Source organism: Bombus pyrosoma, linkage group LG7, assembly GCF_014825855.1.
Source record: "Bombus pyrosoma isolate SC7728 linkage group LG7, ASM1482585v1, whole genome shotgun sequence".
Classification (NCBI taxonomy): domain Eukaryota; kingdom Metazoa; phylum Arthropoda; class Insecta; order Hymenoptera; family Apidae; genus Bombus; species Bombus pyrosoma.
This window is the reverse complement of record NC_057776.1, coordinates 4,898,943-4,926,806: the sequence shown is the minus strand read 5'-3', so window position 1 is coordinate 4,926,806 and position 27,864 is coordinate 4,898,943. Positions and strand designations below refer to the sequence as shown.

At 40.3% G+C, this 27,864-nt stretch overlaps 1 protein-coding gene and 1 long non-coding RNA gene across 7 annotated transcripts; one reads left to right on the top strand and one right to left on the bottom strand.

Moving 5' to 3' along the window:
* Window positions 1–72: 72 nt before the first annotated feature.
* Window positions 73–27,864, top strand: LOC122569657 (probable G-protein coupled receptor B0563.6). 6 transcript variants are annotated; one of them, XM_043731020.1, is made up of 6 exons: window positions 73–2,125; window positions 11,538–12,204; window positions 25,522–25,671; window positions 25,885–26,135; window positions 26,211–26,498; window positions 26,593–27,864. In XM_043731020.1, exons 2-6 carry the CDS (start codon window positions 11,901–11,903, stop codon window positions 27,262–27,264), a joined length of 1,665 nt encoding a protein of 554 aa, XP_043586955.1. In that variant the 5' UTR covers window positions 73–2,125; window positions 11,538–11,900; the 3' UTR covers window positions 27,265–27,864. The 6 variants fall into 6 exon arrangements, with proteins under 6 accessions (XP_043586955.1, XP_043586959.1, XP_043586956.1 ...); XM_043731024.1 differs by lacking the exon at window positions 73–2,125 and adding an exon at window positions 3,330–3,349; XM_043731021.1 differs by lacking the exon at window positions 73–2,125 and adding an exon at window positions 8,662–8,922.
* On the bottom strand, window positions 14,072–19,192 carry LOC122569663. Its single transcript, XR_006317536.1, has 2 exons — window positions 18,481–19,192; window positions 14,072–18,354 (listed from the first exon to the last, which is right to left on the bottom strand). It is a non-coding gene; the product is annotated as an uncharacterized LOC122569663 (long non-coding RNA).

Here is a 27,864-nt window from a genome sequence, read left to right as displayed (position 1 = left end):
AGACTCAGAGAGGTATAAAATAATTATTCCATGAAATGGTTTATTAGGTTCTTTTCTATATATATACATATACCACACAAATTTGTGATTTTGTGATTTTTAATGTTTTATACTACTCTTTGCGTTCTGTTTCGAATAACATTTATAAGAACTAGTAAGTACGTACTGTTCTAAAAGTTCTAGCGTAATATTCGTCGGTGATATAAGCAAATATTAATATACTTCAGTGACGAGCATAGGATTCTCAAAAAATCGGTTAATATGTTCGTATTTTAAGCAGGAAATTGTACTACCGTCAGCTTAATTCAAGGAAAAAAGAACACGGAATTAGAAAGTAATTGAAGCAACAGTAACTAACAAAGCTGAAACTTGGTAGTTTATTTCTAATTTTCTAACAACGCGAATATGGTAAATGTTCACAATGAATGTAATATCTTAATGACGTAATTTTAAGCTATGGATAGCAGCGACACGGACTATCACGCGTCATGCAATATCGAACAATTACACGCGCATGGATGTGCCCGATTTACAGAGTAGAACACTGTGGGTTGATGAATTATGACAAGAGATGCATTTACTCCTACGATATCGACCTTAAATTGAATAATAAATTAGTTAATGGCATCGAGCCAGTAACATCGACGAATTACTGTGGAACATTTTTCCCGATAACATTAAATCTTTATATAACGTTTTTTACGTTTATAAATTTTGATCATCCTGAACGAGCAAACAAACGATTCTCCATCAACAATGCGTTTACTATATTGTCGTTAAAAAACGTTAAACAACGCTGTTTAACCATAAAATCGCGCCGTATCAGTCTTGAACACAGACGATTCAAAGTTACGCATTTACAAAAACAGATAACGATAAATACTTTATTAAAAATTCATGATAACAAACGCACGAAACAAAGTATCGTTTAGTGCGTTAAAATTGCTGTTACCTAAACGAACGATAATAAAATGCGACGAGTAAGTATTCAACTTTGCCGTAATAGCAGTTAGGATTAGGGTTAGGATCAAAAGCGAAGAAAAACCGCCGGTAATTGTAATCACGTATGATTTTTCCAAATAATCTCGATATATCTTTGCCGTAACCTTCGAATAGTTTTAACCATTTTAGACGATAGTGTTAAAATGTTTAAAGAGAAATATGTTAGTCTACGACAGCTTTTTCTTTAATATAAATATCCTTGTATTACATCGACGAAAGTATATCGAATGGATAAGTGATAATTACAAATAAAAATGTGGATTTCTAAAACAAAGTTGTGTTTATTGTAGCAACTTTTCGGATAATTCGGCTATTACACGTACACGTTCCGTTAAATAATCGGTTTGTTAATCGACATGTTATTAATCTTGAATTACTAAAATGTCATTGAATCACAAACTAACCCAACTAAGAGTGAGAATAATAAATTGCACGACATAGCCATTGTCCTAGTCCAGTGTGGCGAGATGGGAGGATCTCTGGAAGATGCGATGGGACTCTCAACGATCTCTAGTTTCTCCGAGTCGCAAAGTGCATCCGTATCATTGAATATTCCTGCGTTTACTCCCATTGGTATCGTTTTCCCGATCTTCTTTACGAAGATATTTCTCAAGTACGCGAGACAACATATCCGACAATAACTGTCTGATTCGCCTGAAAATATTTACTCAACGTTGCAGAAAAACATTTCTCCTTTAACTTATCTTAACCTTTAAGAACGATTCGAGGATTTTGGCCGCGTCACATAGTTCGATAGAACTTCACGCTTCCCTTGAAATCGATCGTGTTAACGAACTTGACGTTTATTAAATTTCTCGTATTTTTCTAAAGTACATCCGTTTCGTCGCAAACGATATCCTGGAGCATGCGTCGCCTCGACTCAGCGCAGCGCGGCGCGGCGTCCCGGCATCCAAGCGACGTGCCTACGAAACTCGTCGCGGAACTCTTCAGTCAGCGTCGCGACGCGCTGCAAACGTCTTTTCGTTCGTTCGACTGGAAATCGGTAAAAGATCGACAACTTGCACAATTTTCAATACGCGTACATTTTTACCTGTAACTGTGCCGTTAACGATTGTTTCCGATCACGTGCTGTTAAAGCGTGCTATTAAATGTGTCTCCGAAGGTACGTACGATCATACAACAAACATAACGTGCGATCGTTTGCTATAATCGTTTGTTACGTACAACCTTATTTATTTACCCCTACGATATCAGGTCGTTTTACATCGCACGTTCCACTCGCCTTCATATTAATATCAAAAGCGAAGAGAATATTAAACGGGAATATTAAGAATGCAGAGACTGCAGTTCTACGACGAACAAATACCGGCTACCGTTGATCCGCGCTAACGTATATCGCTAACATGCTTCGTTTCCTGCGTCTATCCGTTCTACCTCTCTCTCGCAAGTGGATGTCAAACGCCGTACAAATACCTCAGCTACTTTCGGCGAGAAGTATTTGCTCGGTTATGAATCCGCTAGAAATTACATTTTTCAAGCATATTTGCGAATGTCTGTCAACCATATCTGCCTTAGTGTCTAGGATTAGGAAGTTTGGATTTATTTCGCTGCTGTAATCGAACAATATATATTAGTTCGGCAACTAAGTGATTGCGGATTTTATCATTAGATGGTAATGACGAAATCCACAATCACTTAGTTGCCAATCCAATATATATAAATACGAATCGGTAACTATGAGTCGTTAATCGACATAGATTTGCGAAAGTTAAGACGTTGACTAGAGCAAGCGGATTGAAAAACGTTGACGGTAGAAGGAAGATGACGTTGTAATTTCATTGTAATTGAGATTAGCGACTTTGTATGCGTGTCACGAGGGAACAAAAATTGACGCTGTCGTGTAACTACGGCGTTGCGATATTTCTAATTTTGTCCGACACGCTGTCGTGTTTTCTATTATACAGAATGGGAAGAACAGGACCCGCGTTTGCTGTTTCCGGGCACGATTCTACCCTGATCCTCCTGCAATTGTCTGTAAACCCTGTCTCTGAATCCCGTGTTTCCGATCTTCCGAGGAGTAGAACGTTTAGTTATTACGGAGAGCAGGTCACGGTACCGGCAACTGTAGTGACGCGAGTGAAATTTCGATTTTAATATTCATACGTTATCGACGACGTTCTTTCATTCGATGAAACGACGTGATCTTGTTGCGGCACCGTTATTACCGATGCGTCTCGATCCCATTTGAAATCCATTCACGAGTAACGTGCCTGAGAAAAACAGTACGGGCACTCGTCGAACTTAAATTAAAAACGTTGCAGGCGCGCAACGTGCAGCGAATAATCCTAATCCAAACGAATCAGACCGTCTACAATGGCAATAACCAGTGAGTAGCGAACTTACGATATCTCGAACATCGCTGACTAGATTACAGTTAATATTTATGGCTACACGAGCACAAAGACCGGCGAAACTTGACAAAACTCGATGCACGCCCGGCCAACTTGCAAACGCATTGACCAAAGAAATCGAGTAAAAAAGGCTGCATTCTACTGGAAGAGAATTTGCAGTGTAGCTTCGTAAAACTTTCTACGTAAAGCTTTCTCATCGTACATACACAATACATAGCTATAATATATCTGTCTGTTGTTGATAACATCTATCAACGTTAGTTCAACAACGATTTAGTGGAACGAACATTTTTCCAATCGCAGTGAACATTATCGTGTCTATAACCCGAAAAGATTGCCAAGTATGGAAATTCAAAATTGTACTGTTTCTTTCAAAAGCGAAGAGTTCGTATACTACTTCGAAAGTTGGAAATAGCAGAATTTCGGACGATCAATCAGATCGGTAACCGCATTAGATTTTAGCCCGATACTGTTCGATTTGACTGTTCGTTTTCTCTGGAAAATCTGGATGGAAAATAAGAACAGACGACAGAGCTGTGTTAATTTTCTTGCAGTCGGTGCCTGGAAGAAAATTTACTCGGAATATGGCTGATATGGTTGGTAGAACGTGAACGTGCTAATTCGAAACGGCCGCGTTCAAAGATCAAATTCAGATGCCGGATGGTCCTGGCGAATCCTTTCATCGGCTATTTCATTCGAATTGCCGCGATCTCTCGCTAGTTTTGCAGAGAATCAACTCGTCCGCCGAGATTCTCGCCACGATTATTCCAGCAACGTCTAATATACTGTGACACGTTTCATCCAGGCAAAAGAAACAGTTTTTTTCTTTATTATTTAATTCGTACTTTACAATTTGTTCAGCTGGACATTTGGTACATTTTTCTATCTTAATTGCTAAATAACACGTGGACCCAACGGAATATCATCTTCGAGTTTGACTATTTTATTTCTTTAGTGAGGTCAGTGGAGTGTTTTCTTTTTAGTCTTCTTTCTATGAGAGTTTCGCTCGCTTCAGCAGCCAGCTGGTTTGGATGTGTCGCCGTTCTTTCCTTGTATTTTTCTGCGTACCTGCCGATTTCTTCTTTGACCGTTGGTATTTCTAAGTTTGCGTAGTTGTTTCTAACATACCATGGGGCGTTGACTATTGGTTCTCAGTATCTTCGATTGTAGCGCCTCTAGTTTATTTATGTGGCTCATTGCTGCTGTCCCCCATACTGGCATTCCGTACGTTTAAATTGATTTTATTATCGTTTTCTAGATTTCTATTTTATTTTCTATGCTGAGTTTAGAGTTCCGACTAGTTAGCCAGTACATCTGTCTTCATTTTATCCGTATTTTGTCTGTAATTGATTTAGTATGTTGTTTCCATGTAAGTTGCGTATCTAAGTGAAGTCCTAGGTATTTAACTAGCCTTGTTTGTGTTATGTGCGTGCCATTCAATTGGATATTTGGTGATTTCCGTTTTCTTAGTGAAAAGAAACAGTGCAATCGCCGTAACCAGATTCGAATTTATTTCTCAACGCTCTACGAGCGGCAAATTACCTTGCAAGATGAGATCTCGTACGATTTGCGTATCCGTTTCAAAGCGACACGAAAGGGACGTAGCCTTCTAAATTCCAAAGAGATCAGGAAGATCCCGCCACGTTTGATTTCATCGCTTTAATATCATCCACCAACGATATCTTGCTTCCTTTTTACAGGCTGCACATTTCTCATGTCTCGTTCTTTATCGCTTTGTTTCAATCTTGTTCCTCCTTTAATTAATTTCTCTGCCTCGTTGAATCTCAACGTCGCGTTTTTCAACGCATAAATTTAAATGAAAGGCAGCGCCATTGACAAAAGATGAAACTCGTGCCATAGCTAACCGCCATACGCATCGCAGAGCAAATCTCTAACAATTAATCGGTCTTTGAGATCGTGACGCGCTAAGGATTGGAAAAGCCGAACAGGAAACAGTCGCTGAATATGGAAGCTTCCTCGCGGTAGTCGCGTTTCATTAGCTACAATCTTGAAAGTAATTTCCAGGGCTGCTTTCCTCGGCCGAACGTCGTTCTTTTTTTTTTTTTTCTTTCGCTTTTGAAAGCGCCCGAGAAGCGTCGAGTGTAAAAAGAAAAGTGAAAAATAGGATCTCGAATCTGTTAGAAACCAGCTTTCAAATGTTTTTTCATCCGATGTAGCATGTGTTTGAAGACACAGGTAGGTTTATTGGGTTGGCAACTAAGTGATTGCGAATTTTGTCATTGGCTGGTATTGATAAAATCCGCAATCACTTAATTGCCAACCCAATATAATGATTATGCTCCGATGACTCGAAGTACTTTGCTGTTCTTCCTTTCTCGCAAAGTAACTTGTACTCACTTATTTATCCTGGTTTCTTGAAAATTACGCTGAAATTGATCCTTAACGAATTTGCTCCATTTTTATCTCGAATTTACCACGGACACCGCCTTTCCTTTGTTCGTTCCTTCGCCGTTTCCTTGGATTAACGCTTGTACGAACTGGCGAGAACTGTGCGCGTCTCATTTATTTTTGAAAACAAACTCTTTTTATCTTTAGACCAGGAAGAAATTTCTAACTGTTCGAACAATTTAAAAAAAAATCTTCGACAGTTTGCGTTAAGTTCGTGATATTTCCGCTATGTAAACGCGATGCGAATACCATCATCGGTAGGACACACTTTTGCAATTATTTTATCACTGAAACGTCGCGTTCGTTTCGACGTTGCGTCCTCGATAATGTAAAGAGCCTAAGACGAAGTCGTAAATATTTGCTAAATGCATCTGGGACGCGGATGAAAGACAAATGTACGGTGAACAGTGGCGTGGCATCGTCCAAGGGAAACATTTCCACTTTTAAAGCTGCCACATACGTTTCCTCCAGTTTCAACGTTCTAGAAATCCTTTCGATATCTACTCGCGATTCCAACGACCGACGCCGTACAAAGAGCACTAAAAAACGTAGAGACAATCTCTAGATCGCGATGATCGTAGCGCACAGTACACAGTACAGCAAACTGCTGTTTCGATAATATATGACGCGCAAGGATGTTGAGAGAGAAAGGAGAAGTAGCTAGCGATATACCGAAGCTTTCAAGGCGAATACTACGAACGTTGGTTTATCGTGGTCGAAGGAATTTACGAGAAATTTCTTCAATTTGATCGGATTAAAATCAAGTAACGCGCATTTCGTATTGCGACCCGCGCACGTTTCGCTACTACAAACGAACGCGTGTGATGTTAGTCTACAGAACGAGATTTATTTGGGAAAATACGTGCACGTTACTAAATCTTCCCTTTTCGTCCAGTCAAATTGAATAAACGTTGCGATTGAATTGAATAAACGTACGAGATGTCGATTATTACATACGTTTTGCGTTTCGATAAATCCTCGAAAGGGATAGGAATGTATAATGCAGAGTCTGCATTAAGTCACACAGCTGTTGGCTAGACGCAGAAGAAGCGAGATTTGTGGAGAAAACTCGTAAGAATTCGTTAGAGTTTCGGTAGGCATGTTGCACGTGGCTGCAAACTTTCTTTCCTTACTTTCCACGGTGTATCAATTTTTAGCGGCTGGCCTCTATAATCGATCAAAGTTGCCGACTCGTTGCAACGTAATTAAGTAACGTGGATATTTCGCCTTTAAATCGAGAGAAATCTTACCGAGAGTATGGGAAATATTACGACCAAGTGGTCGCGTCGCGAAACTAATCAAAATGTAATTCATTCGGTCGTGGCGTCTCCGACAAAATCAAAGCAGAGCCATAAGCAATGGAAAAGAGGTACGCGCGTCTTACAATATTTCCACATCTGTACAAACTGTTTCTCACACCATTCCGAGATAGACAAAGGTTCGCGATGCTACGGTAATAACTTAACACTTTGACTGCCACGTTGGTCATATATGACCGGCCACGGTTTCTCCTGTGACGCCACGGTGGTCATTGGTGATCGCAGCGCTTCAACTTCTTACAATTGTAAAAATTGAATGGAAATTGACAGTTAAGGCATTTTGAATATAACCGATAAATAGAAGATACTTTGAAATAAAAATTGCCCCATTGAACGATTAAACGTTTTCATTAGAACGTTGATAAAAAGAAATGAGAACAAACGTTGCATCTAACGGTGCACTGTATTAAAACACTTTAGACATAAATGTGGCTCACTGATACAATCGGGGCCGTAGGTGGTCACCTTTTTGCTTCGATTCTTAGCAATTTTTCATCCTAACTGTTTAACATTTTTTTATAGCACTCTCTGCAAAATTTTCGTGCCAGATACGCTTGTCCTTCTTTCTTCTGCGTTTCTTGTCGCGATCTTTGTCGAATAAATATATTTGACGGGTCTGGTGAACGGCATCGTGTAAGGCGCGTTGCGAGTGCCATTCTAAAATCTGATACCTCGATTTTGTTTTTGTTGCTTGTTTATAGAGTATCATCGTATTTGAAATTGATGTATTTAACTATAACTCTAAAGCTAATTTTATATACCACTCGAGGGTTCTTCTATGTGGTGTGGAATATGCTATCATTCGATCTGATAAATCTACAGCACATTTTCCTCTGTTGTAATCTACCACTTCATAATTTTGTTTGTGAATGTTTCGTCGAAATCATAAAAATAATCATAATACTATATACTAATATCTTCTGCACGTTTTGCTTACGACGAAATAACGAATGCGAATGGTGTTACGACCGTTCGCGGAGGGACGCGATCGTGAGGAAACACGTCAGCGAGAGGCGTAAATTCGATTCTGATAATCGACGCCGCGAATCAGTCGTTCCCCTGTTTCGATTAGGGTAACAGAGGTAGTTCAAATGATTGTAACACTGAATTAACAGGGTTAATATAAGCTTGTATTTTTAACAATATTTAAAATTAAAATTAACACGTTACAAATGATTTTCGTTTGACTAAACGACCTTGATTGTATTCCTCTGAACCCCTCGATGCATTCGGTTTGAATCCTCAAATGATACTGACTGCCCTTTTATTTTTTCCTTTGTCTTCTCTGGGAGACGACCCCCACCACGCTCGGCTTTCGCAACCGTTCGCGTCTATAATCACGTATGCCACCTTCTTTGTGTAGGTAAAATAACGGACCGAAGGCGAATCGATGTTTCTAGAACTCGCTCCTTGACAACAACTATGCGTTTATCGCTACTTTGTGTATATCTCGACGGTCATGTAAGACGATCTGTCTGCGACACCGTAGTACCAAGGGAGACGGTTAGGAACGCGGCCTATAGCGAGCCACGGGGCGTAACAAATGGTTTGTTGAAATAAACGAAGCCTTGTTATAATATGTCTCTATCAACAGTTACCAAAGCGCCATAGTGGTCACCCGTGACCACCAATAAGATAAACGGTCCATTGACGAAAAATGTTGTCTTACATCATCAATTTATTATTATTTTGCCATTATATGCTTTGAATAATAAAAATATTCCCGTGTCGTCCTGAGCGAAACATGTGATTTTGGCGTGGCAGTCAAAGTGTTAACGGTGGATAACAATCTATGGAGGACGCATGATCGACGACAATCGGTTCGTAAGAAAAGCCATATATTTTACTTTCTCGAAAATTCGTCTATTACGTTACGTATACGTCGTACGTTACGTTACATTACGTTATGTTCCTCTTCCAGACAGCTTTATTTTTCCACGTCGTATAATATCGCTATTATCGTCCACTTACCACACTTTTTCTCTTCTGCTCTTCCCTCGGTTAACGATCGTGCGAGATCGGCTCAAAGGAAACATTACCCAACACAGTGGCCGAACGAACTTTCATCGGAATCCCTCTGAAAATTGCGCATTCACCAGGGAAAAACGTATCGATGGCACGGATATTATTAATGTGGTGCTCGTATATTCAGTTCGATAGAAGAGATTAGATTTCAGGGCATTGGTAAATAAATTATTAGGGTAATTCTACGAACCTAGGGAATGGAGCAAGTGGAGGAGACGCGAGCGTTTACGGTGGTGTAAAGAGAGAAGCGGAGATCTTGTACAAACGAGAATCTTTATGAAATCTACGAAAGACGTAAAGTTGCGGTTGCCTCGTTGCTTTTCATATTTTATCTTTCTAACTCTTTCTGCCGTCACGATACATCTCGCGCTTCGCTCGGCTCCTTCGAATCGTTTCTCGCGGAAAATCTCCGCGTTGCAAGGAAAGTTTATCGACTTACTTGCGTAAACATACTCGTGAAATATTTTTACAACGCGTTGCTCTCTGCATCCGAATCGAACGATCGCACACGCGAATAGATATCAAAATTCCCGCCATGTAGAAATATCTTCAAACGTAAAGAAAGAACAGAAATAGCGGCACACGTCCTCGTGCAAAATACATTTAACTATTTTCTCAGAGTTCGTTTAACCCTTTGCACTCGAGGACTTTTTCGGTCGGACGTAGCGGCTACTCCGGATGATTTAGCAAAAACGCGACGCGTGTCTTACAGCTACTGTGAAATGCCTTTATATGTAGATTAACTTACCAAAACATTATATTCTAATAATTTATCTATATTTACATCTTTGAAAATAGAATTTTGTAATATTAATTTCTGTATTTTTGTTGTAAAATAATTTATAAAACATTCACCAAGATACATTCTTGAATATAATTGATCTCATTTTTCAACAGTTTAAAATTAAGTTCATCTTCATTTCAGCTAATTTCACTTGCGAAAATTATTTTCCTAGGGTTTCTAAATTATAACACTTTTGCCATGATCGTCGAATCCGAACTAACGTTAGACACATTTTAACACTTTGCCAACCGAATAGGGAGATCTCCCTTTTTGACTTTAGCAACGCGTTTTCTTTTTTGTTGTTATTGTCAGTTATTGTTTACCTGAAATTGTTACCAAATAATTGCGCTATTTTTCTGCATTTATAAAGTACAATTTTTAATAAAATACACCAATTTAGTGGTGTAAAAGTTAATGGAAAAGTTACATTATAAATAAAGTTATAATCGAATGATACCACACTGTAAAATAATATTAAAATGTATTATGAATTTTGAATTTCACGTTCAAGTCATGTTATTTATCTTTAGTCATCTTTAACCCTTTGCACTCCTATGTCGAGTGTCACTCGACATCGGTTTTTATCTCAGGAGCTCCTTTGTCGAGTCTCACTCGACATTCTTTCATGTCCACCTTTTTTAGTAAAACGTGCGGAAGAAAAGTAGGACTGCATCCTGAAAATTGTTTTAAGATATATCATACACTTAAAAATTGCAAAATAGTGTGAATAAAACTGGTAATTAAGTGAATTCCTTTCTTCCTTTATTTATTCAAATTGTCTTATTTTTTAGTTCAAGTAAATTTCAAATGAAACAATTAAAAGCGTTGGGAGCTGCTGGTAACGAAATTGAAATAAAATTCCGAGTGCAAAGTGTTAATACTTTTTAATTGTACCTATATTTCTTTATACTGTTAATTTGATGTTTCGTACAAACGATATATGAAATCGTTAAGTATAATTAACCACTTAAATAATTTTTAGACTTATCAGTTTTTTCAAGTAGCGAATATTAGTCCTCGATACTTGAAAAATTGCGCGGTGGAAACGTATAGCTCACTGTGGCGCGCGCGGTTGGCTAAATGTTAACGTCTAACACTTTACACTTCTTAACAAAGAACATAAACAGCTAAGGAACCAATTTCCGTGCCAATGTTGCACTCTCATTAATTGGACATATCAAAATCTAACATGAACAGGGAGAGTCGCTTTTCGAGTGCAAAGAGTTCAAACTTGGAATTGATAGCGTGCGGATCACAGGATGACAGACGTAGCTGCTTGTAAACATAAATCGCTGCAAGCGTATAATTCCCAGTCGAGATACGAAGTCACCGGGTCTTTTCTTACGCACAGCTTTGTCATTACGGCGAAACGTGAATTATATCCGTTTGCATGTGGCGTGGCCGTTTCTTCTCCCTTTTCTATTACGTCGTTACCCGTTTTCACGAGCGCCACTCGTGACGATCTTTTTGCCGCGGCAGGGAACCACCGTCAGACCTTTTCCGGCATCTCATTCCACCACTGTTGGTCCGCTCTTTCCCTCGTTTCCGATTAAGTTGGTGAGAAAATAGACGTTCCACCTAATAAAGCAGGAAATGTCCCACTGTACAACGATTCTTTATTTTTAGGTGAGAAGATGAGAGAATTCGGCGGCGGATAGAAAATGGCTGCGTACAAGTTGTCCGGAAGAGCACGTTCGGATTCCTCGGTGAAATAAAGAAGAGAGAGAATTATCATAGATGCGAGCAGTGACTAATCACGCGTCCGGATTCCTCCAATGTCCAAGTGCTTATTCGTAATGAATCGCGAGTCACCGTTGTACCTGTTGCATCGCCAACTATTTTCTATGTAATCCAGTTGCGCGATAGTTGGCTTGAGATTCGCGAACCCGCAGAAGAACACCCGATGAGACACACGGAAGCCGCGACCAAGCCGGCTAACACGTGCAACGCTCGATGTTCGACGTATCGATTCACCAGATGTAAGATGAAATGAACGATTTGGTTCGAAGTTGGGGAAGCTGTAAATGCGAGAAACAGCGAGGAAAAGAGTGCGTGGCAGAGAGGGGCAGAAGCAAAATGATGGATACAGTGAACGTAACAGGCGCGGGGACACGAATATGCCTAGTGGAAGATCTCGAAGTATCGGAGGATCCTCGAACTCCGTCTTTGAGACGAATCAGCTACGGCATTATCCTCCCTACCATCTGTTGCTTTGGAATCGTCGGCAATATTTTAAACTTGGTAGTGCTTACCAGACGCAATATGCGAGGAACTGCTTACATCTACATGAGAGGTAAGTCGTTGTCCGTGGACGCTCTAACGCTTTGTATTTACGTTTTTACGGCACGTGCTGGCGTGCAAGAGAAGAAAAAAAAAAAGAAAAGAACAGAAGGTGATTTATACTTTTGCACGAACGTTTCGAGGAATAATGTGTAAGAGGAGTGTAATTATCGTGGATCGTGACCAAGTTTCAACAGGATAAAGAAAAAGCGCAAAGAGGTAAGATCATTAGCGAACCGAGACGCGATAATCTTGAAATAAAGTTATTCCATGTTTACGTAATATTGGGGCGAAAGGTACGGCCACGTCGATCTTCGAACGCCTAGTCGACGGCAACCATTCGTACACGAGCGTCACTGTTAAACGAGATCTACGATTTACGTTCTATCGAATATCTTCCGTTCTATCGTAAAGAAACACGTGGCCCGAACATTTAGCGAAATAAATACGATTATCTAATTAAATAACGAAATAGCTCGCGAACGTTTAACTAGCTTGATAAAGGACGCCAGACCTTTGCCAAGTGGAACGTCCGGCTTTATCATCTTGATACTAGGCCAAAATAACAGCGACTGTGATAATTCCCGAACAACTTGTAAACTAAATTCTCCGTCGGACATTCGTTTAGCAATTGGCGCGCGATAGAAAACAAGGGAGAAATAGAGCAGAGACCGACTCGCGTACAATTTTCCTACAGTAATTTCATTAATTTTTCTCGTTACAGGCTACAGCTGTAGATAAGAGACCGACTGTCGCGACGTTCTCTCGGAGGAATCCCGCAAAGGGGAATCATAATCATTTGTTTTATCGGAGACTTTGTGCCGTGACCTATGACTGTGCGACCTGATGCCACTGTGACTCATCGGCCACACAGGTCGTCATTTTTCAAGAAGTGTCCTATTTCGTTCGACGACGCTTCGCAAGATCTGTTTATCTCGTTATATTCGCCGGCCGTCTTAGGGATATCGTTCGCTTCGTAAAACTGAAAACATGTTTGCATTAGTAGCTTATCGACTGGATCCAGCCTCGGTCGCTAAGTTTCTTGCTAAAATTTATTCACGATCGTATCTCGAATCGACGATAGAAGTGGAACAAGTCGTTGGTCCTCGTGTAAATTCGTCTAGAGAAAGAATTTCGTATCGAAGGTTTCGGTGGTTTGCGACGTGTATCCTTCGAGTAGACGCTCGCTTCCGATCAGGCGAGGTCGATACATTAGGAGGAAATTACAGGACAATTCAATTTCGATATTTTCCTCGTTTCTCCGGTACTCTGTCCTTTCGGCCATGCTCGAATTCACCAAGCTCCGCGGGACACTTTACCATCCATTCCCGGCAAGCTTCTTTCTTAATCTCTAGATATATAGTTGCGCGTATATTTGTGAAATACATTGAGGTGGTTTATTAACACTTAACCCTTCGCACTCCCATGTCGTGTGTGACTCGACATCAGTTTTTATCTCAGGATCTGCTTTGTCGATTCCCACTCGACATTCTTTCATGTGCACCTTTCTTGTGAAACGTGCGAAAGAAAAGCAGGATTGCATCCTGGAAATTGTTTTGAGATATATCATACACTTAAAAATTACAAAATGCAACAATAGTGTGAATAAAACTGCTATTTAAATGAATGTCTTTCTTCCTTTATTTATTTAAATTGTCTTATTTTTTATTCCAAGTGAATTTAAAAAAAAAACATTTAAAAGCGTTGGGAGCTGCTGGTAACGAAATTGAAATAAAATTCGGAGTGCAGAGGGTTAACGCTCCAATTTTTAATTGTGAATATCGATCGGTAACTTCAACTTATTCTCATCATACTTGGACTTGCAAGTTTTTAAGTGTCAGATTTGAAATGCTACAATGACATAAATAGTAATATTAAAGTTGTTGAAAATAATCTTTATTTATCTGAGAAGTAATATAATCTTCATTACAACATGTATATTAATTATAATTGAGTAATGTGTGGAATTTTTGAAAACATTCATCGGGATGCAAACCGGGTTTGCGTTCACAGGTCTCATAGTAGAAAACTGTTTGTTTTTTTACCGCGTTACTTGCTTTTGGTGAACAAACAAGACACTTTTTCTTTTTCCCTTTCGACATTAGTAAAAAATAATTGAAAGTACTGAATAGGTTCGCATAAGTTGCGTACCCGCGGACCAGGAATTTTTCCACCAGACGAAAATTCATATCGTTGTGGAATGATATCTTCCTTAAAAATTTCCTGCCAATCAGAAGATCTTACGTTACAAATACTTTTGCTTAGATTTTCTTCCTGTGGTTCTCCATCATCTGCACTTTCCTCACACGATGAAAGTTTTCTTATTTTTCTTCTTCTTCCAGCAACAAGAATATCACTATCACTGCTCTCACTATAACTGTTATCCAAGTCAACAGCTACATCATTATAGATGCAAAAATCAAAATTGTCATCGTCACTATCTATATTTTCCTCACAAAGATAATTTATTTTTCTTCTCGACATAATTCAAATAGATGGATTTACGACACAAACAGGTTCAGATCTGACTGTCTTTACTGATCGCTTGTAACTCACTGTAGAGTATTATTTTTTATTTGTAAACAATTATTGATAACGACCCAAAAATGCATTTGAAGTAGAGCGCCGCACATCGGTGGTACTCGAGAGGCACACTTGGAGCGTTAAGTGTTAAACGCGTTGGTTTATTTAACAAAGAGACGAGTGATAAAATTGTAACAGTCAATTATATCAAAATCACTATAAGTACAAGTACGGAGACAGTGTATGCCGCTTAAAACTCCTATAACAATTCAACTCTTCTACTCTTTAACTACTCGACTATTCCACTGTCCTAGGCAGCGCGTTCGTCTATTTATATCTGTTGAGGTTAACTGATAGAGGAACAAGTGGATGAATTTGTATTAGGTTGTCCGAAAAGTTTCTTTCGTTCCATAAGGTGATAATAGATGAACAGCATTGTTTGTTTTATATTATTTTATTGAATTAGGTATGATCCATTTCGACATATTTCTATTATTATGTTCGTGCATAATTTAATAAAGTAATATAAAACAAAAGACATTGTACGTGTATTATCTCCTTATAAAAGGAAAGAAACTTTTCGAACAACCTAATAATAGAAAAATATATTGAAAGAAGTATAAGTATAGTGTATGCTGATCCAGATCCTCACTCTTACAGTGTTAGAATACAATAGAAGAAGAAGGTTGATTGGCATCACGTTCATATATTTATAGCAAAGGACATTAACAAAAAGTTAACCTGGAAGCTCTAGGTGAAGGCTGTAAGAAACAGCGATAGTAATCTACTTATAGCTCTTTTGTTTCTAGACCTTGTAATCCAAAACAAAATTTATATTCAACGGCACAATAATATGGACCTCTTCTTATTTCCAACTTTTCGTTTCACTAAATTCTATTCTCTTTGTAACAGTGGTCTCCAGGTCACGGATATACAAAATAAAATGTGTAGAGTTTTTCTTGAAGTAATTATTAGGTTGGTAATTAAGTGATTGGGGATTTTGTCATTAGGTGGTATTGACAAAATCCGCAATCACTTAGTTGCTAACCTAAAACTTCAATAATATCAACAGGTGTTATTATAAAAATTTCGAATGCAATTCCGGTTGACGATTACAAATAACGGAAAGAATATTTTGTCCGCAGTTCGTTTATCTTTAGAACTAGCAAACCAAAACAACGTTGATATTCCAAGGTACAATAATATCAGTCTCTCCGGATTCAAACCTTCTGTTGACTCATGTGTCGCTGCGACATTACCAACGATTTGGTACACGATCGAACGGAATATCTTCGAATACATAGTACAGAGACTAAATGTCTTCGAATACATAGTACAGAGACGGAATATCTTCGAATACACACGTAGTATGAGAAGAGTAACCGAGGCAAGTTTACGCTTTGCTTTTCGACGTTAACGGATCATTAATTTGCGTCACGTTTACGGAAAGTCGAGCAAATGAGCGTTCGCGACGGATCAATTACCGTGGCTGTATGAACGCGCGTCCACCTGCAATTCCTCCAATTTGGATCGGAAAATTCGTACGGCGAACGTAGCTTTTGCAAGTTTAATCACCAGATCGAACTTGAATCTAATACTGCGACGAGAAGCGTGTTTAGCTGCCACTAGAACTTCAGGCGCCGCGAGAAATTATCTTGCTTGTTCCTCGAGAACACGTGCAAATCAGCCGGAAATCGAGTAAATCAGTGAGAGAGGACCACCAATCAGACGCGCGACATCGACACCCGCTGGGAGGAACGTCTGCTGTGCTGCTTCCGGATGCGAAAAATTCTATCGAGATTCCTTTGAGGTTTACTCGGTTTCCTCGAGACGCTGAAACCGCGCGCATCGCTTTAACCCAACTGCGAAAAGTAGCAAAGTAGAAAAGAAGAGCCGCGCGTACAGCGTCCTCGATTTATAGCTTTCGCTACCGTTCCATTTCGAAAAAAGCTGCTCTCTCGTCCTATTTTCCTTCCATTCTCGTTCTATTCTTCATCAGCAATATCTATTTTCTTACTTGATTTCCGCTTCCCCAGCTTCCAAGTTTCGATAACCAGATGCGGTTAACGAGCGGTTACCTTTGGTTTCTCCCCTTTTTCTCGTCGCTAAACGATTACGCCCTTGCTGTTTGTAATCGCCTTCTCAGCCTCCCGGCTTCTCATTTATCATTTTTTCCCTGTGTGCATTCATTTTTCATATTCTACTTATTTCCTCGTCTCCGTCCCCTTTTGCGAGTATCTTTCCTTTCCTCCTACGGTCCACCTTGTCTTTTCGAAGCTTCGTGGCGGCTTGATCGATCCATCGGCATCCATCGATAAGTTTGCTTCGATTCTTTCCGTTAAGGCGACTAAATCGTCGACTGATTTGTCCGCGAAAAGAACGACCTCACGTTCCACGTCTACCTTCGTCGGGCGCGAGTAATCAACGCGAAACTGCTCGCAAACGTTTTTTTCTTCTCTTCTCTTCTTATTCTCGTTAAGTCGGAGGATATTGAAAAAAGCTTCTCTTTCGATTCGTTTGAAAAAGCAGAGGAAAGTTGGAAAGTATATCGACTGCATATTGCGATGCAGCGCGACGCGCGACCAGACGTGCGATTAAACGGTAGGAATCGGTTAAAGGGCAGAAAGGCAGAGGATGGAGCGAGCAAGAGATTGTGGAATGGGTGGCAGGTGAGAAGGAAAGAGGGAAAGGAAGGTGCGGCGGTGGTGGATGGTGCGCATCGCACCAACTCTCGCAAGTCTATCGATATGCACGATGTGGAACACGCGGTGGGTGAGATCGGGGATTAGGATGAGGTCGGACTAAAAGGACGTGCCTTTGAGCGTGGAAATATTGCGAATCCTAGGGTATTGGGGCGCAAGAATTTGTGCGTAAGGAAATGCAATTTGAGACGTGCTCGGAAACGACGAAAGCTACGGCCCAACGCCGTGTATACATATGTAAAACAGACTCGAATACATATCTAGATGGCATATTCGCGTGTACAAAGATACGCGTCCTATCTTCCACCAATCTTTATCCATCGCTCGACTGAATTTCTATCTGCAACGTTCGCCTCGCGACCATCTCGCGTCAATTCTCTGTTTCTGTTTCGCTACCTGTAACCGTATTTTATGTTACTTCCTTTTACATCTAATTTCATTTATGTTAACCTTTTGCACTCGACTAGCAGCAACTCGAGGTGATTTTGCGCGTATGCGACGGGTGTCTTGTAGGTAATGTAAAATGATTTTATACAAAAATTAACTTAAAAAGTTTGGGCATAAATATTTCACCTGCATCTTAAACTGTAACGCTTCACACTTCATAACAAACAATATAAAGAGCTATGGAATCTATTTATGAACCAATACTGCGCTCTCATAAACAGGGACTGTCGCCTCTCATTCTCCTCTCGATTTGCCACACGATTACGACGTGGCGACTGAGAATCGCCTCTCGAGTGCAAAGGGTTAAATTCTTTCTCAATTTAATTAAATCGACGAGTTAAGAACCCTTTAGCGTACAAACTGCTTACGAACATCGGCGACGTGTGTTTCGATGCAAAGTGCAGATAAGATGGCGCCTAAAAATGATAACGAAACAATCGAGATCTTCGCATAATTCTTCACTTACGTATCTTATGATTATGTGGTCTGAGCTGTAACAAAAGATTTGTTATAATAATAACAATAATAAGTTGTTCTACTCTTATCGTTAAACAAACCGTCACACGTTTCGACGAATTCGTCGAACGTGAGCCTTTCAACGATAAAAATCCACGTACCTACATCATGCGCCGCTACGTCGTCGCAGAATCTCGGCAACTCCACTGTCGATCACAAATTATCGTTAATCGTGTTGGAAGTTCGTTTTCCACGATCCGGCTTTCAAAAGGACAGCTAAATTGCTTCCTTGGCCATTCTACCCGAACACCTGTATATCAAAGCGATAGATCGAGTTAGCGTCCGCGACAGAGAAAAAGTTGTACGCTGGCTGTATGCAGCCTGCGCGATTTCATCGAAAGAGAATCGAAATGGGAAACGGGCTTCGGTTTTATGCAAATTAGACTAACTCGTAGATAATCTCGGTTATACGGGACGGCGTGATCTTCGATTTCGATTGTGACTCCTCGCGGGATATATAGAAAGCGGTCGTATTGAGAACAGCGAACCACCGGAGGATCGAATTTCCAGTCAACGTTTTTATCGCTGCACGTCCTACCAACACGATAAATCAGACGAAGATTATTCCATCGTCACTTTGCTTCGAACGCTAGCCTCCTCAAACATGTCACTGCTTCGTCATCACACCTGTCGTCGGCACCATTAGCCACCATTACGAAACTATCGACAACTTGCTCTTAATTTAAAAGGTCGACCAGGTATTATGGCATCGTTCGGTGGACACAACTGTTCAATCATTTCGCCATCTACAGTGAAAGCAGGATAATAGTTAACACTAGAACTACCACACCAGTCAAATTGACTGATTTTACAATTTTATTTTAAAATTCCTACTTCATCTTATGTAATATAATGAAATGAATAATATAATAAATTTTTTTTTGTTTTTTAATGCGTTTAAACTAAAAATAATTTTGTATCAAGGCTACTTATACCAATACCAGTCAAAATGACCGGTACTTGTCAAAGTATAAGAGAGTTCTGCAATCTGTTTATCGAATCCCAATTAACCAGTTTCCTCGTTTCGTACAACCTCCCACATGTTTTTACAATTTTTACTGCGTATCATTCAATATGATAGTATCAGATATCAGGAAAATTCCGAATTGATCGCTAGATCGCTAGATGCTAACACTAGAAATACTACATCAGTCAAAATGACTGGTTTACAATTTTATAAATGTGTCAATCCTCGTTTAGGGATCATGGTCCCAGATGGATTAATAATACCAAAAATGCACTACATAACATGGAATTCCTTCTGTAAGAAAGTAATAAATCAAGAAATACACAAACATTCTATTATTACGTATTTTTTAAAGACCTCTCATTTTGACTGGTTTTGGTAGAAATAGCTTCGTGTTAACTATCGGTAGTTCTAATGTTAAAGGTATAGTCGAAACTTGGTCAAAGTTGGAGCGCATTCGAGTCGCAGTTAAAATGGACATCGTCTTCTGGCAGCATCTGGCAAGGATTCGGGACAGTCGGTTCCTTGACCCAAGGTGGTCGCTTGCACATGACGGTTCAATTGGGCTTGCGAACCAGTGAATTACGATTGTCAGACAGCTTCTTTTAGCTTGGCCCAACTTACTGTTAGATGGAACTGCGAAACATGTTCGCACGATAAGCTATTCCGGCTAACTTTAGCAGGTGGCATATTATCACGTGGATTAGGACCGAGCGTTGAACCAAAAAAATTGCGAGGACACTACGTGTGCAATTGGATATCTGTGTAATTACTAGCGATCGATGAAAATCTTGCGCGAAGAACATCAACGATCCGAACATTTGGAAAAATCGGAAGCAGCGAGTGCGCGTTTAATCGAATTTGCCAGCGTCTCGAAACGTTTGCGTCTCGAACACGAGCAACTTGATGCCAGGACACGCGGTAGATTTAACGATCTACTCGCTCTCCTACGTAGCTTGTGCTTACGTACAACCCAAGCCAAGACTGAGTAACGCGTCGCGGATAATATCGACCCTTACTCCTGAATTTAAGTCTCGAAAATTCTACGGCAGCTGTCTTTATATATTTTCTTTTCTTTTTTTTTATGGTACGACAGCAGAACAGCCTGGTTCTTTGACCAACGTACGAATTTTGCGGAAAAAGACGGAAATATGTGAATTGGCAAACATTCGTTCCAATTACCAGTCAATTATTCTTGTCGTTGCTATTTAATCGAATTTGGTACAGCGTCTGTCGGTTTATTAGAACATTACGGATAAATATTCATGAAGATTGTTCGAGACTGTCGCGTTATTTTGTCGTCGTTCTAAGAAACCGGCCGAGCTTCGTATCCATCCCCACAGTTGGTGTTGGTTATTTTCTCTATAGAATGAAACTCGAATTTGCAAAGGCGGCTGCCGTCTCTCGAGGCGATAGATGCCAGGCAAGAAACGACGCTACGTAACACGTTGTTTATCGAAGCTGCTCGAAAAGTTGTTTACTTAGTAGCGTCTGTTTCAGCGACGTATTTTTACCGCGCTAGATTTCTTACCCGTATTTACGTATTATAAATGGAGGCGATATTCGAGTATCTTGACAGATGTACTCGTCTGCCTATCGCGGAAAGCAAAGCGAGCGGAAGGATCAAATGATCTGGGTGGCGCATAGCTGTGGCGAGAAGATGGTCCGAAAGGCACGCGAAGCGCCAGATATCGAAAGCAGTTCGCATTACCAAAGCATTCTCGATAATAAAGAAGCCGCTTCCTGCGCAACTTTGTTGCCAGAAAGTGAGAACGAACGCGCTTAGAATCTCCTCTGCCTTGTTCAGTGACGTTGCTGCCCCGTTACTTCGTGTCGCATCGTATCTCTACGCTTTGCGACGCGATTCCTCCCTTTCTTCCAATCGACCAGAAAAAATCGCTTTTTAAAGCTTAACGTCGCGCCGCTCGTAACCACGAATTATCCATTCGAATATTTCTATCCGGTTTTCTCGTAGTATACGTGGAATTAAGGTCGGCTACTTGGGAAACGTGCGCAACGATAAAACGCAAAGAGCTTGGATAGTACGATAAAAGGATGTGGTCCCTAGTCGGCAGTCTGGGAAGCGTCGTTCGATAGTTGGCCGTATCCGAATTGCACGAGAAATTGGTCGTATAATTTTATAGTGATAGGAATCAGGTGGCCATTGCGATAGTTTGAAAAAGTAGGTCGGCTGTCGCGAGCTTGTCCAGCGGTGACATTTTGTCAACGGTTTTGCTGATGTTTTCGAAACGAATAATTTTCCGTATTCGCGAACCAAGTTGTCATCGGGTTGTCGAAGGTGTCGTTGTTGATGCAAACGCGAATAACGACGCCCGAAATCGATCATCAACCCCTTCTCGTCTCGGAATGTGCTTCTCACAATGACAAACATATGCGATATATTCTATCGATACTCCTCGATAACGTGGCGCGACGTTCGAAATATTTAAATACACCTGTCTATACGTACAATTGATTGGCGGCGAAAGAAAATCGCGAATGAACGGACAGGCAAAACCGTGGTTTGCAGCGTTTTCGCCGGATGCAATGGATGTTCATCAGGAACATGAAGCGGAATTTGCATGACACCGGGAAGGAAGAGGGCGAGACGCAAAGCGGCAGGCGAGAGGAACGAAAGCAGCGGAGGCGGGGTCGTCGTCGTTGCGTTTCCCTTGGTAGCTAAGCAGATTCAGTGGCCCCAATCTTAAGTTTCGTCCTTGGTATCGGAGGATAACGAGAAGAACGTTTCTGCGATTCATCTTCTTTTTCTCCCTTTTCTTATCATCCTTGGTCACCTCTTTTGTCCGAATTATTTCGTTCCTCGTGAATTTCCGATTCTTCTACCTGTGCATACGACACCTTTGTATTTTCGTTGTCGAATCTCCACCGAGCACAGCTATTGTCCTGCTGCGTTTTCCTCGAAACGGTTCGATTTCCTACGGATATATGGCACCGTGTGAAAGGTGAAAAGTCACGGAGGTCGGAGCTACCGGTTTACCTGTTCGTCACCAAGCCCGTCGTCTAAAGCGCGCGTTTGCCCCCGAACTTCGAACACCGTTGTCAATAACTCGGCAAATAACATTCTCACAGTGAATTCGAGTAAGTACGACAAATGGGCGAAACGAGTCGTAAAGAAAGACGCGCGACGTTCCGGTTCGTTGCTGCCTCGACTACCGCCAGAATCTTAAACGCTGCTGGTAAATTCTCTCTCCCTCTCTCTCTCTCTCTCTCTCTCTCTCTCTGTCTCATTCTCCGTCTGTCCCTTGACAAGTATCCTTCCTAACGCTCGATATGTACGAGCGTCGAATCTAGTCGTCCCGGTTCTATTATCTATAGGATTTGCTAGAGTTTGCTAGTTCTACTACTCGCTATAGTCTTCTTATTAGTCTTTGTACTTGTGTCATCATCTGTATCCTTACTGTTGTACCAAAAATTTTATTACAAAACTCATAAGCTTAACCATTATTACCTCAAGTAATGCATAACCATATAAAGATGCATGAAGAATAATATAGTGGTATAGTGGTATGGAAGGTATACTTTCATTGGAAGAATAATATAGTGAAGGTAAACAAAAGTAATTACAAATTGAAAATATTCTATGTTTATTGATATTATTACATTACGACATTTAAATCAAAGATAATAGAAAAATTTAATGAAACAAATGATTTAAAGAAACATTAAGATATTGCAAATATACTAAATAATAATAGTAAATAGTAAATAATTGCAAGAATACAATAAAATGAAAGTACCTGGCAGCCAATGAATGTCGTGACTCTGTACCGCCCCGAATTTCCATGAGATTTTTTAGCTTCTTTAAGAGAATCTTTCTAGTGGTTTGTGTTACCGGGCACACTGGATATCCGTACTCCATCAGTTTGCTACGCAATTCCGCATCGCTCAGGGCATTCACCGACATTTTGTTTACAGTCAAAACGCAGCTTTTCTGAAAAGAACCCGGTAGAAAATGTTGCCTCGTGCGCGAAGTTCTTGTTAACTATTTCTATGAAGCGTAGTGACGAGTTTTGTCGGAAGGCAGTCGTGCAATTGGAAAAATCACATTATCGCTAAACCACACGTGTCCCACCTCTCAGGATATCATGAATGTTTCACCATGATACCAAAAAATGTTAGAAAATGATCTTAGTTACAACTAAAAAATGGCGCAATTTTCTAACGGTCGTGATCACGCGCATAATCGTTCAACACCATTTCACGCTACTCAACGCTGTCATCCATAGTCATAGAATAAAGTTTATCAAGATAACCTCACTCGAAACTCACGGTTTGGTATAACTTTCTGCATTCGAATTTCTCTCGTTGAAAATCAATTTAAAGTTAAAGCTGTTTCTTTTTGTAATGTATTGTATAATTATTTTAAATAATAGTGTAATGATTGAGTTTGCCATTCATACGATTAATGGACAAAATATTGAAAATTTATTAATTCAGTAAAATTTTTCAATGATTTACATACACATCATTGATTTGTGATTTTTGGAACAGCATATTTCTGAATGTCAATGCTCATACGCTAATTATAGAACGCACATGTAATCGCGAATTAAGCATATTAAGCTTTATTATGACAAAAAAAAATAATATAAATAAATATTAATTGATGTTTATGGAATTTCGTACTTTTAGAAATGTAACCAGAGAAGTGAAACTTAAATAGGGCTCTTTATTTCACCTACTTAATCCGTGGTCAGCACGGATTAGTTTTGCAAAAGTACACTTAAAATATCTAAAGTGCGATGTAAGATCAACTCTTGGATTTTGAATATATTATTAAAATCATATTATTAACTGTATTATTAGAACCGCAAACAAAAGAAAACAATGTAGAATATATAAGTGTATTCTGTCTTGACAAAAATTTGACTTATACTTTCTTGTGTGAGAAATATTATAACAAGTATTTTATTTGGGTATTTCGTATATTTTTGTATCTTTGATATATTGGATTGGCAACTCAATATATCCCAGGGAACATTCTTGCGATCTATGTATTTTCCCTTTTTTCTATCCACCCCCTATAGTTCGCTTTTTGTCACGGGAAACATGGTCCGGAAAACCGGACAATGGAAATTCGGAATCTTCCCTGTCTTTCGCTTTTTATCTGACTTTCCTCTTTCTCGCCGTTATCCTATTTTTCGACGTTCAATCGAGTCAATTGAATCAATCGTGGCCGATTAAAGAAACGAGATCTTGGACAAACCTGTGGACGATGGCGCAGACGAGATCTGTCGAATCGAAATGTCCGAATGACCATGATTTTTATGACGCGATTCTCTTTCATTTTCGAAGGCGAAATTCGTTTCGTGCGAATCCACGTAATCGGCCATTCTGGTTTGTCTAACAACTGCAGACGAAACCGATTGGCTGAAACGACACGATTACAGCTCCATTCAGATTTGTGTAGTATACGTCGTGGAAATTTTCTCGGCAAATGAAATATGAAAATTGCTAGATAGATAGGAAATTTCAATATTTTTCCTGTTGCTCGGCGAAAGACTCGAGGACGTACGCGAACAAGCGATTTCCCGGAGAAGTCAAGTATTCTAGCAAATATTTTCATAGCAAACATCCCGTATGCTATATACGGTGATTCTAAAACGCGATACATACAATGCTTGAAGTGCGTTGACTTCCTTTGAACGAATTAGATAGAAATAATAATTGTCAATAGAACAATTCTGTTAATTATTGTTAGCGAATAATTGTTATTTCTATATCTGTTACAGTGATCGATATATAGTGTACGTATAATACTTTTTTATCACAGTGCTTTTTAAGTAACTTGCAGCTGCGTGTATATCTCAAATCAAATAATGTATGTATGGAAATGTACGTTGTAGGCACATGTACATACATATGTATGTATGTCGTATATTTTCCTCGTTCACCGCTTTAAATCATAGAGGGCATAAGAAAAGCTTTGGTGTTTTTGAACGATCGGTATTTCAGAACGTCGGACGCTAATTTCCGTAGGGTAATAAGTTCATCGCGTATCTTGGCTGTGACGATGTTCATAGATTATCTGACACAGTGCGTGCGTAGAATGCGCAGAGTATGAAGTAATAACGCACATAGATGATAGTCTATCTTTACTTCCGGCTATCGTATTTGTTTGCTTTGTAAAGACATTGTTACCCTTTTGTTGCAGGTTATTCAGCAGCCGCGCTTCTCGCAATTTTGTTCTGCATCCCTTTCGCACTCAGGGTCCTTATTCACAAAGAAACAGGCCGATGGAGAAATTGGACGCAAGCTTTCTATCATACTCATCTCGAACTTTTCTTAGGGAATGGCTGTTTAGGTAAGAGCTTTTAAATGCTTTGTTGCAGCGATCTAGTCTTTTCGATATACACATAGTAGATCTATAAACGAATACGATATATACGTAATATCTATAAGCGAAACACGTTGGTGTTTGAAAAAATCGATCGAGTTACCGACAACATATCATTCGATGGTAAACGAAAAAAGTCTTATCGCTAAACACTCAGTTACGAATCGATCGTTCTTCCAGGAGTTGGAGTGATGATGCTGCTAGCACTAACGGTGGAACGTTACGTTAGCGTTTGTCGGCCTGGTCAGCACACTCGTCCGCTCTGTGGACCTCCGCATTTAACGGTGGTTCTCATTCCCCTTGCAACGTTTCTGGTTTATCTTCCGAGTGTATTTCGCGAAGAAATTACCACCTGTCTTCTAGCACCGGATGGTCCGGTTATTTATCAAAAGAGGGAAAATCAGTCGTATCTCGACTCGATGTTTTATCAGGTATTTAACACTCGCGTAATTTGGCCATCGCTATCGTAATCCTTCCTAATTTTGTCCATCGACGTTTCTGCGCAGGTGTACAAGGTAATTTTGGAGATCGTTTTCAAAGTAGCGCCGACGATACTTTTGGCTGGCTTCAATCTTCGAATAATGATAGTCTATCGGCGATCCTGCGAACGTCGTCGGCGAATGACACTGTCCAGGACAGCGAGCAACGACGAAGATCCGAGAACGTTCGCGGAAGAGAGAAGACTCGTGCTTCTTCTAGGCAGTACCAGCATATTGTTCCTGGTCTGCGTTAGTCCTATGGTAATTCTGAATGTCACATTGAGGGAGAGCAATCTCAGTCACTATCCTTACCAGGTAATTGTTCCAGGCTACGTTCGCTAGCCGTTCACGGTTCCATTCACCTCGCTCGGAAACCGATCCCGATTTTTATGGAAATCCTGTCTTCCAGGTGTTTCGCGCTCTAGCCAATTTGCTAGAGGTAATCAATTACTCGATTACCTTCTACATCTACTGCATGTTCTCGGAGGATTTCCGAAACACCTTGATCCGCACTCTGCAGTGGCCCTGGAGAAAAACCAGCCACGAGGGACGAGGACTTCCGATGAAGCGTTCCTCTATACCGAGACCGACCACCACTACCACTACCACTACTACCACCACCACCACCACCACACTACCGACAACCGCTGTTGCGACTCCTGGTCATTTAACGCGTGCCAGCGTTTACTGGCGTTTAGTCTCTCTCTTTCTATCCTATCCGCACCAAAGTCGTCCGAAAGGAGAGAAACCGCGCGAAACCGAATTTTCCCAACCGCAAAACTCCGACGCGGTATATCAGTCTACTTCCTCCGGCAGTGCTTTAACATGCATCCCGCGGTTGTTAAATATCGTAACGCGATATCGGATACATCGGCAGATATTAGTATATCGCGACTCGCGTTTCACCTATGGAACGAACTCGAACCAACGCGATATCGAGCTATCGTTTCTCCCATCGAAGCTCTCCAACGAGAAGATTCACCGATTTTTCACTGTGATGCATTCCACCCTTATCGGTTCGGCGACCGAACCACAAATTTACAGTTCCGACCGATATTTCCACGATTTTGTCAATCGCTAGCGAAATCGGCTCGTGCTAATATCGACGCGGAACGAAAGGAAACGGAACGAAACAGAACGAAACGGAACGAAACGGAACGAAGCGGAGCGGAGATATCGTGTTGGTTACAACCGTTGCCTTCTCGAATTATATCGGGTTGGCAAATAAATGATTGCGAATTTTGCCATTAGGTGATATTGACAAAATCCGCAATCACTTAGTTGCCAACCTAATATATGCGCGTGCTACCAATTCATAGATTAAAATTTTGGCGGTCATTTTTTGTCACTGAGATTTTCCCGCATTTCCAAGGAGACTTTCCTACGCCCTGTTGCGAAAGCAAAGCTATTTTGTCGAGATTCAAATCAAATTTCGTTCCGATCGTTCTACGACGAAGGTGCAAACGATTCTGCGCTTCTATATCTTGTTTTCTATACATGACACGATGGTAAAAAGAGTACGCGCGAAGTGCGACAAGCAAGCATGATACTTCCGCGATAGAACAGTTCTGAACATAAAGCGATGCGTCAAGAATGGAACGGAAATGTATTCGAAATGTAAGAGAACGGATTTAATAAAAGATATTTGCGAACGTTCCGAAAATATCGAAAACGCCGATTT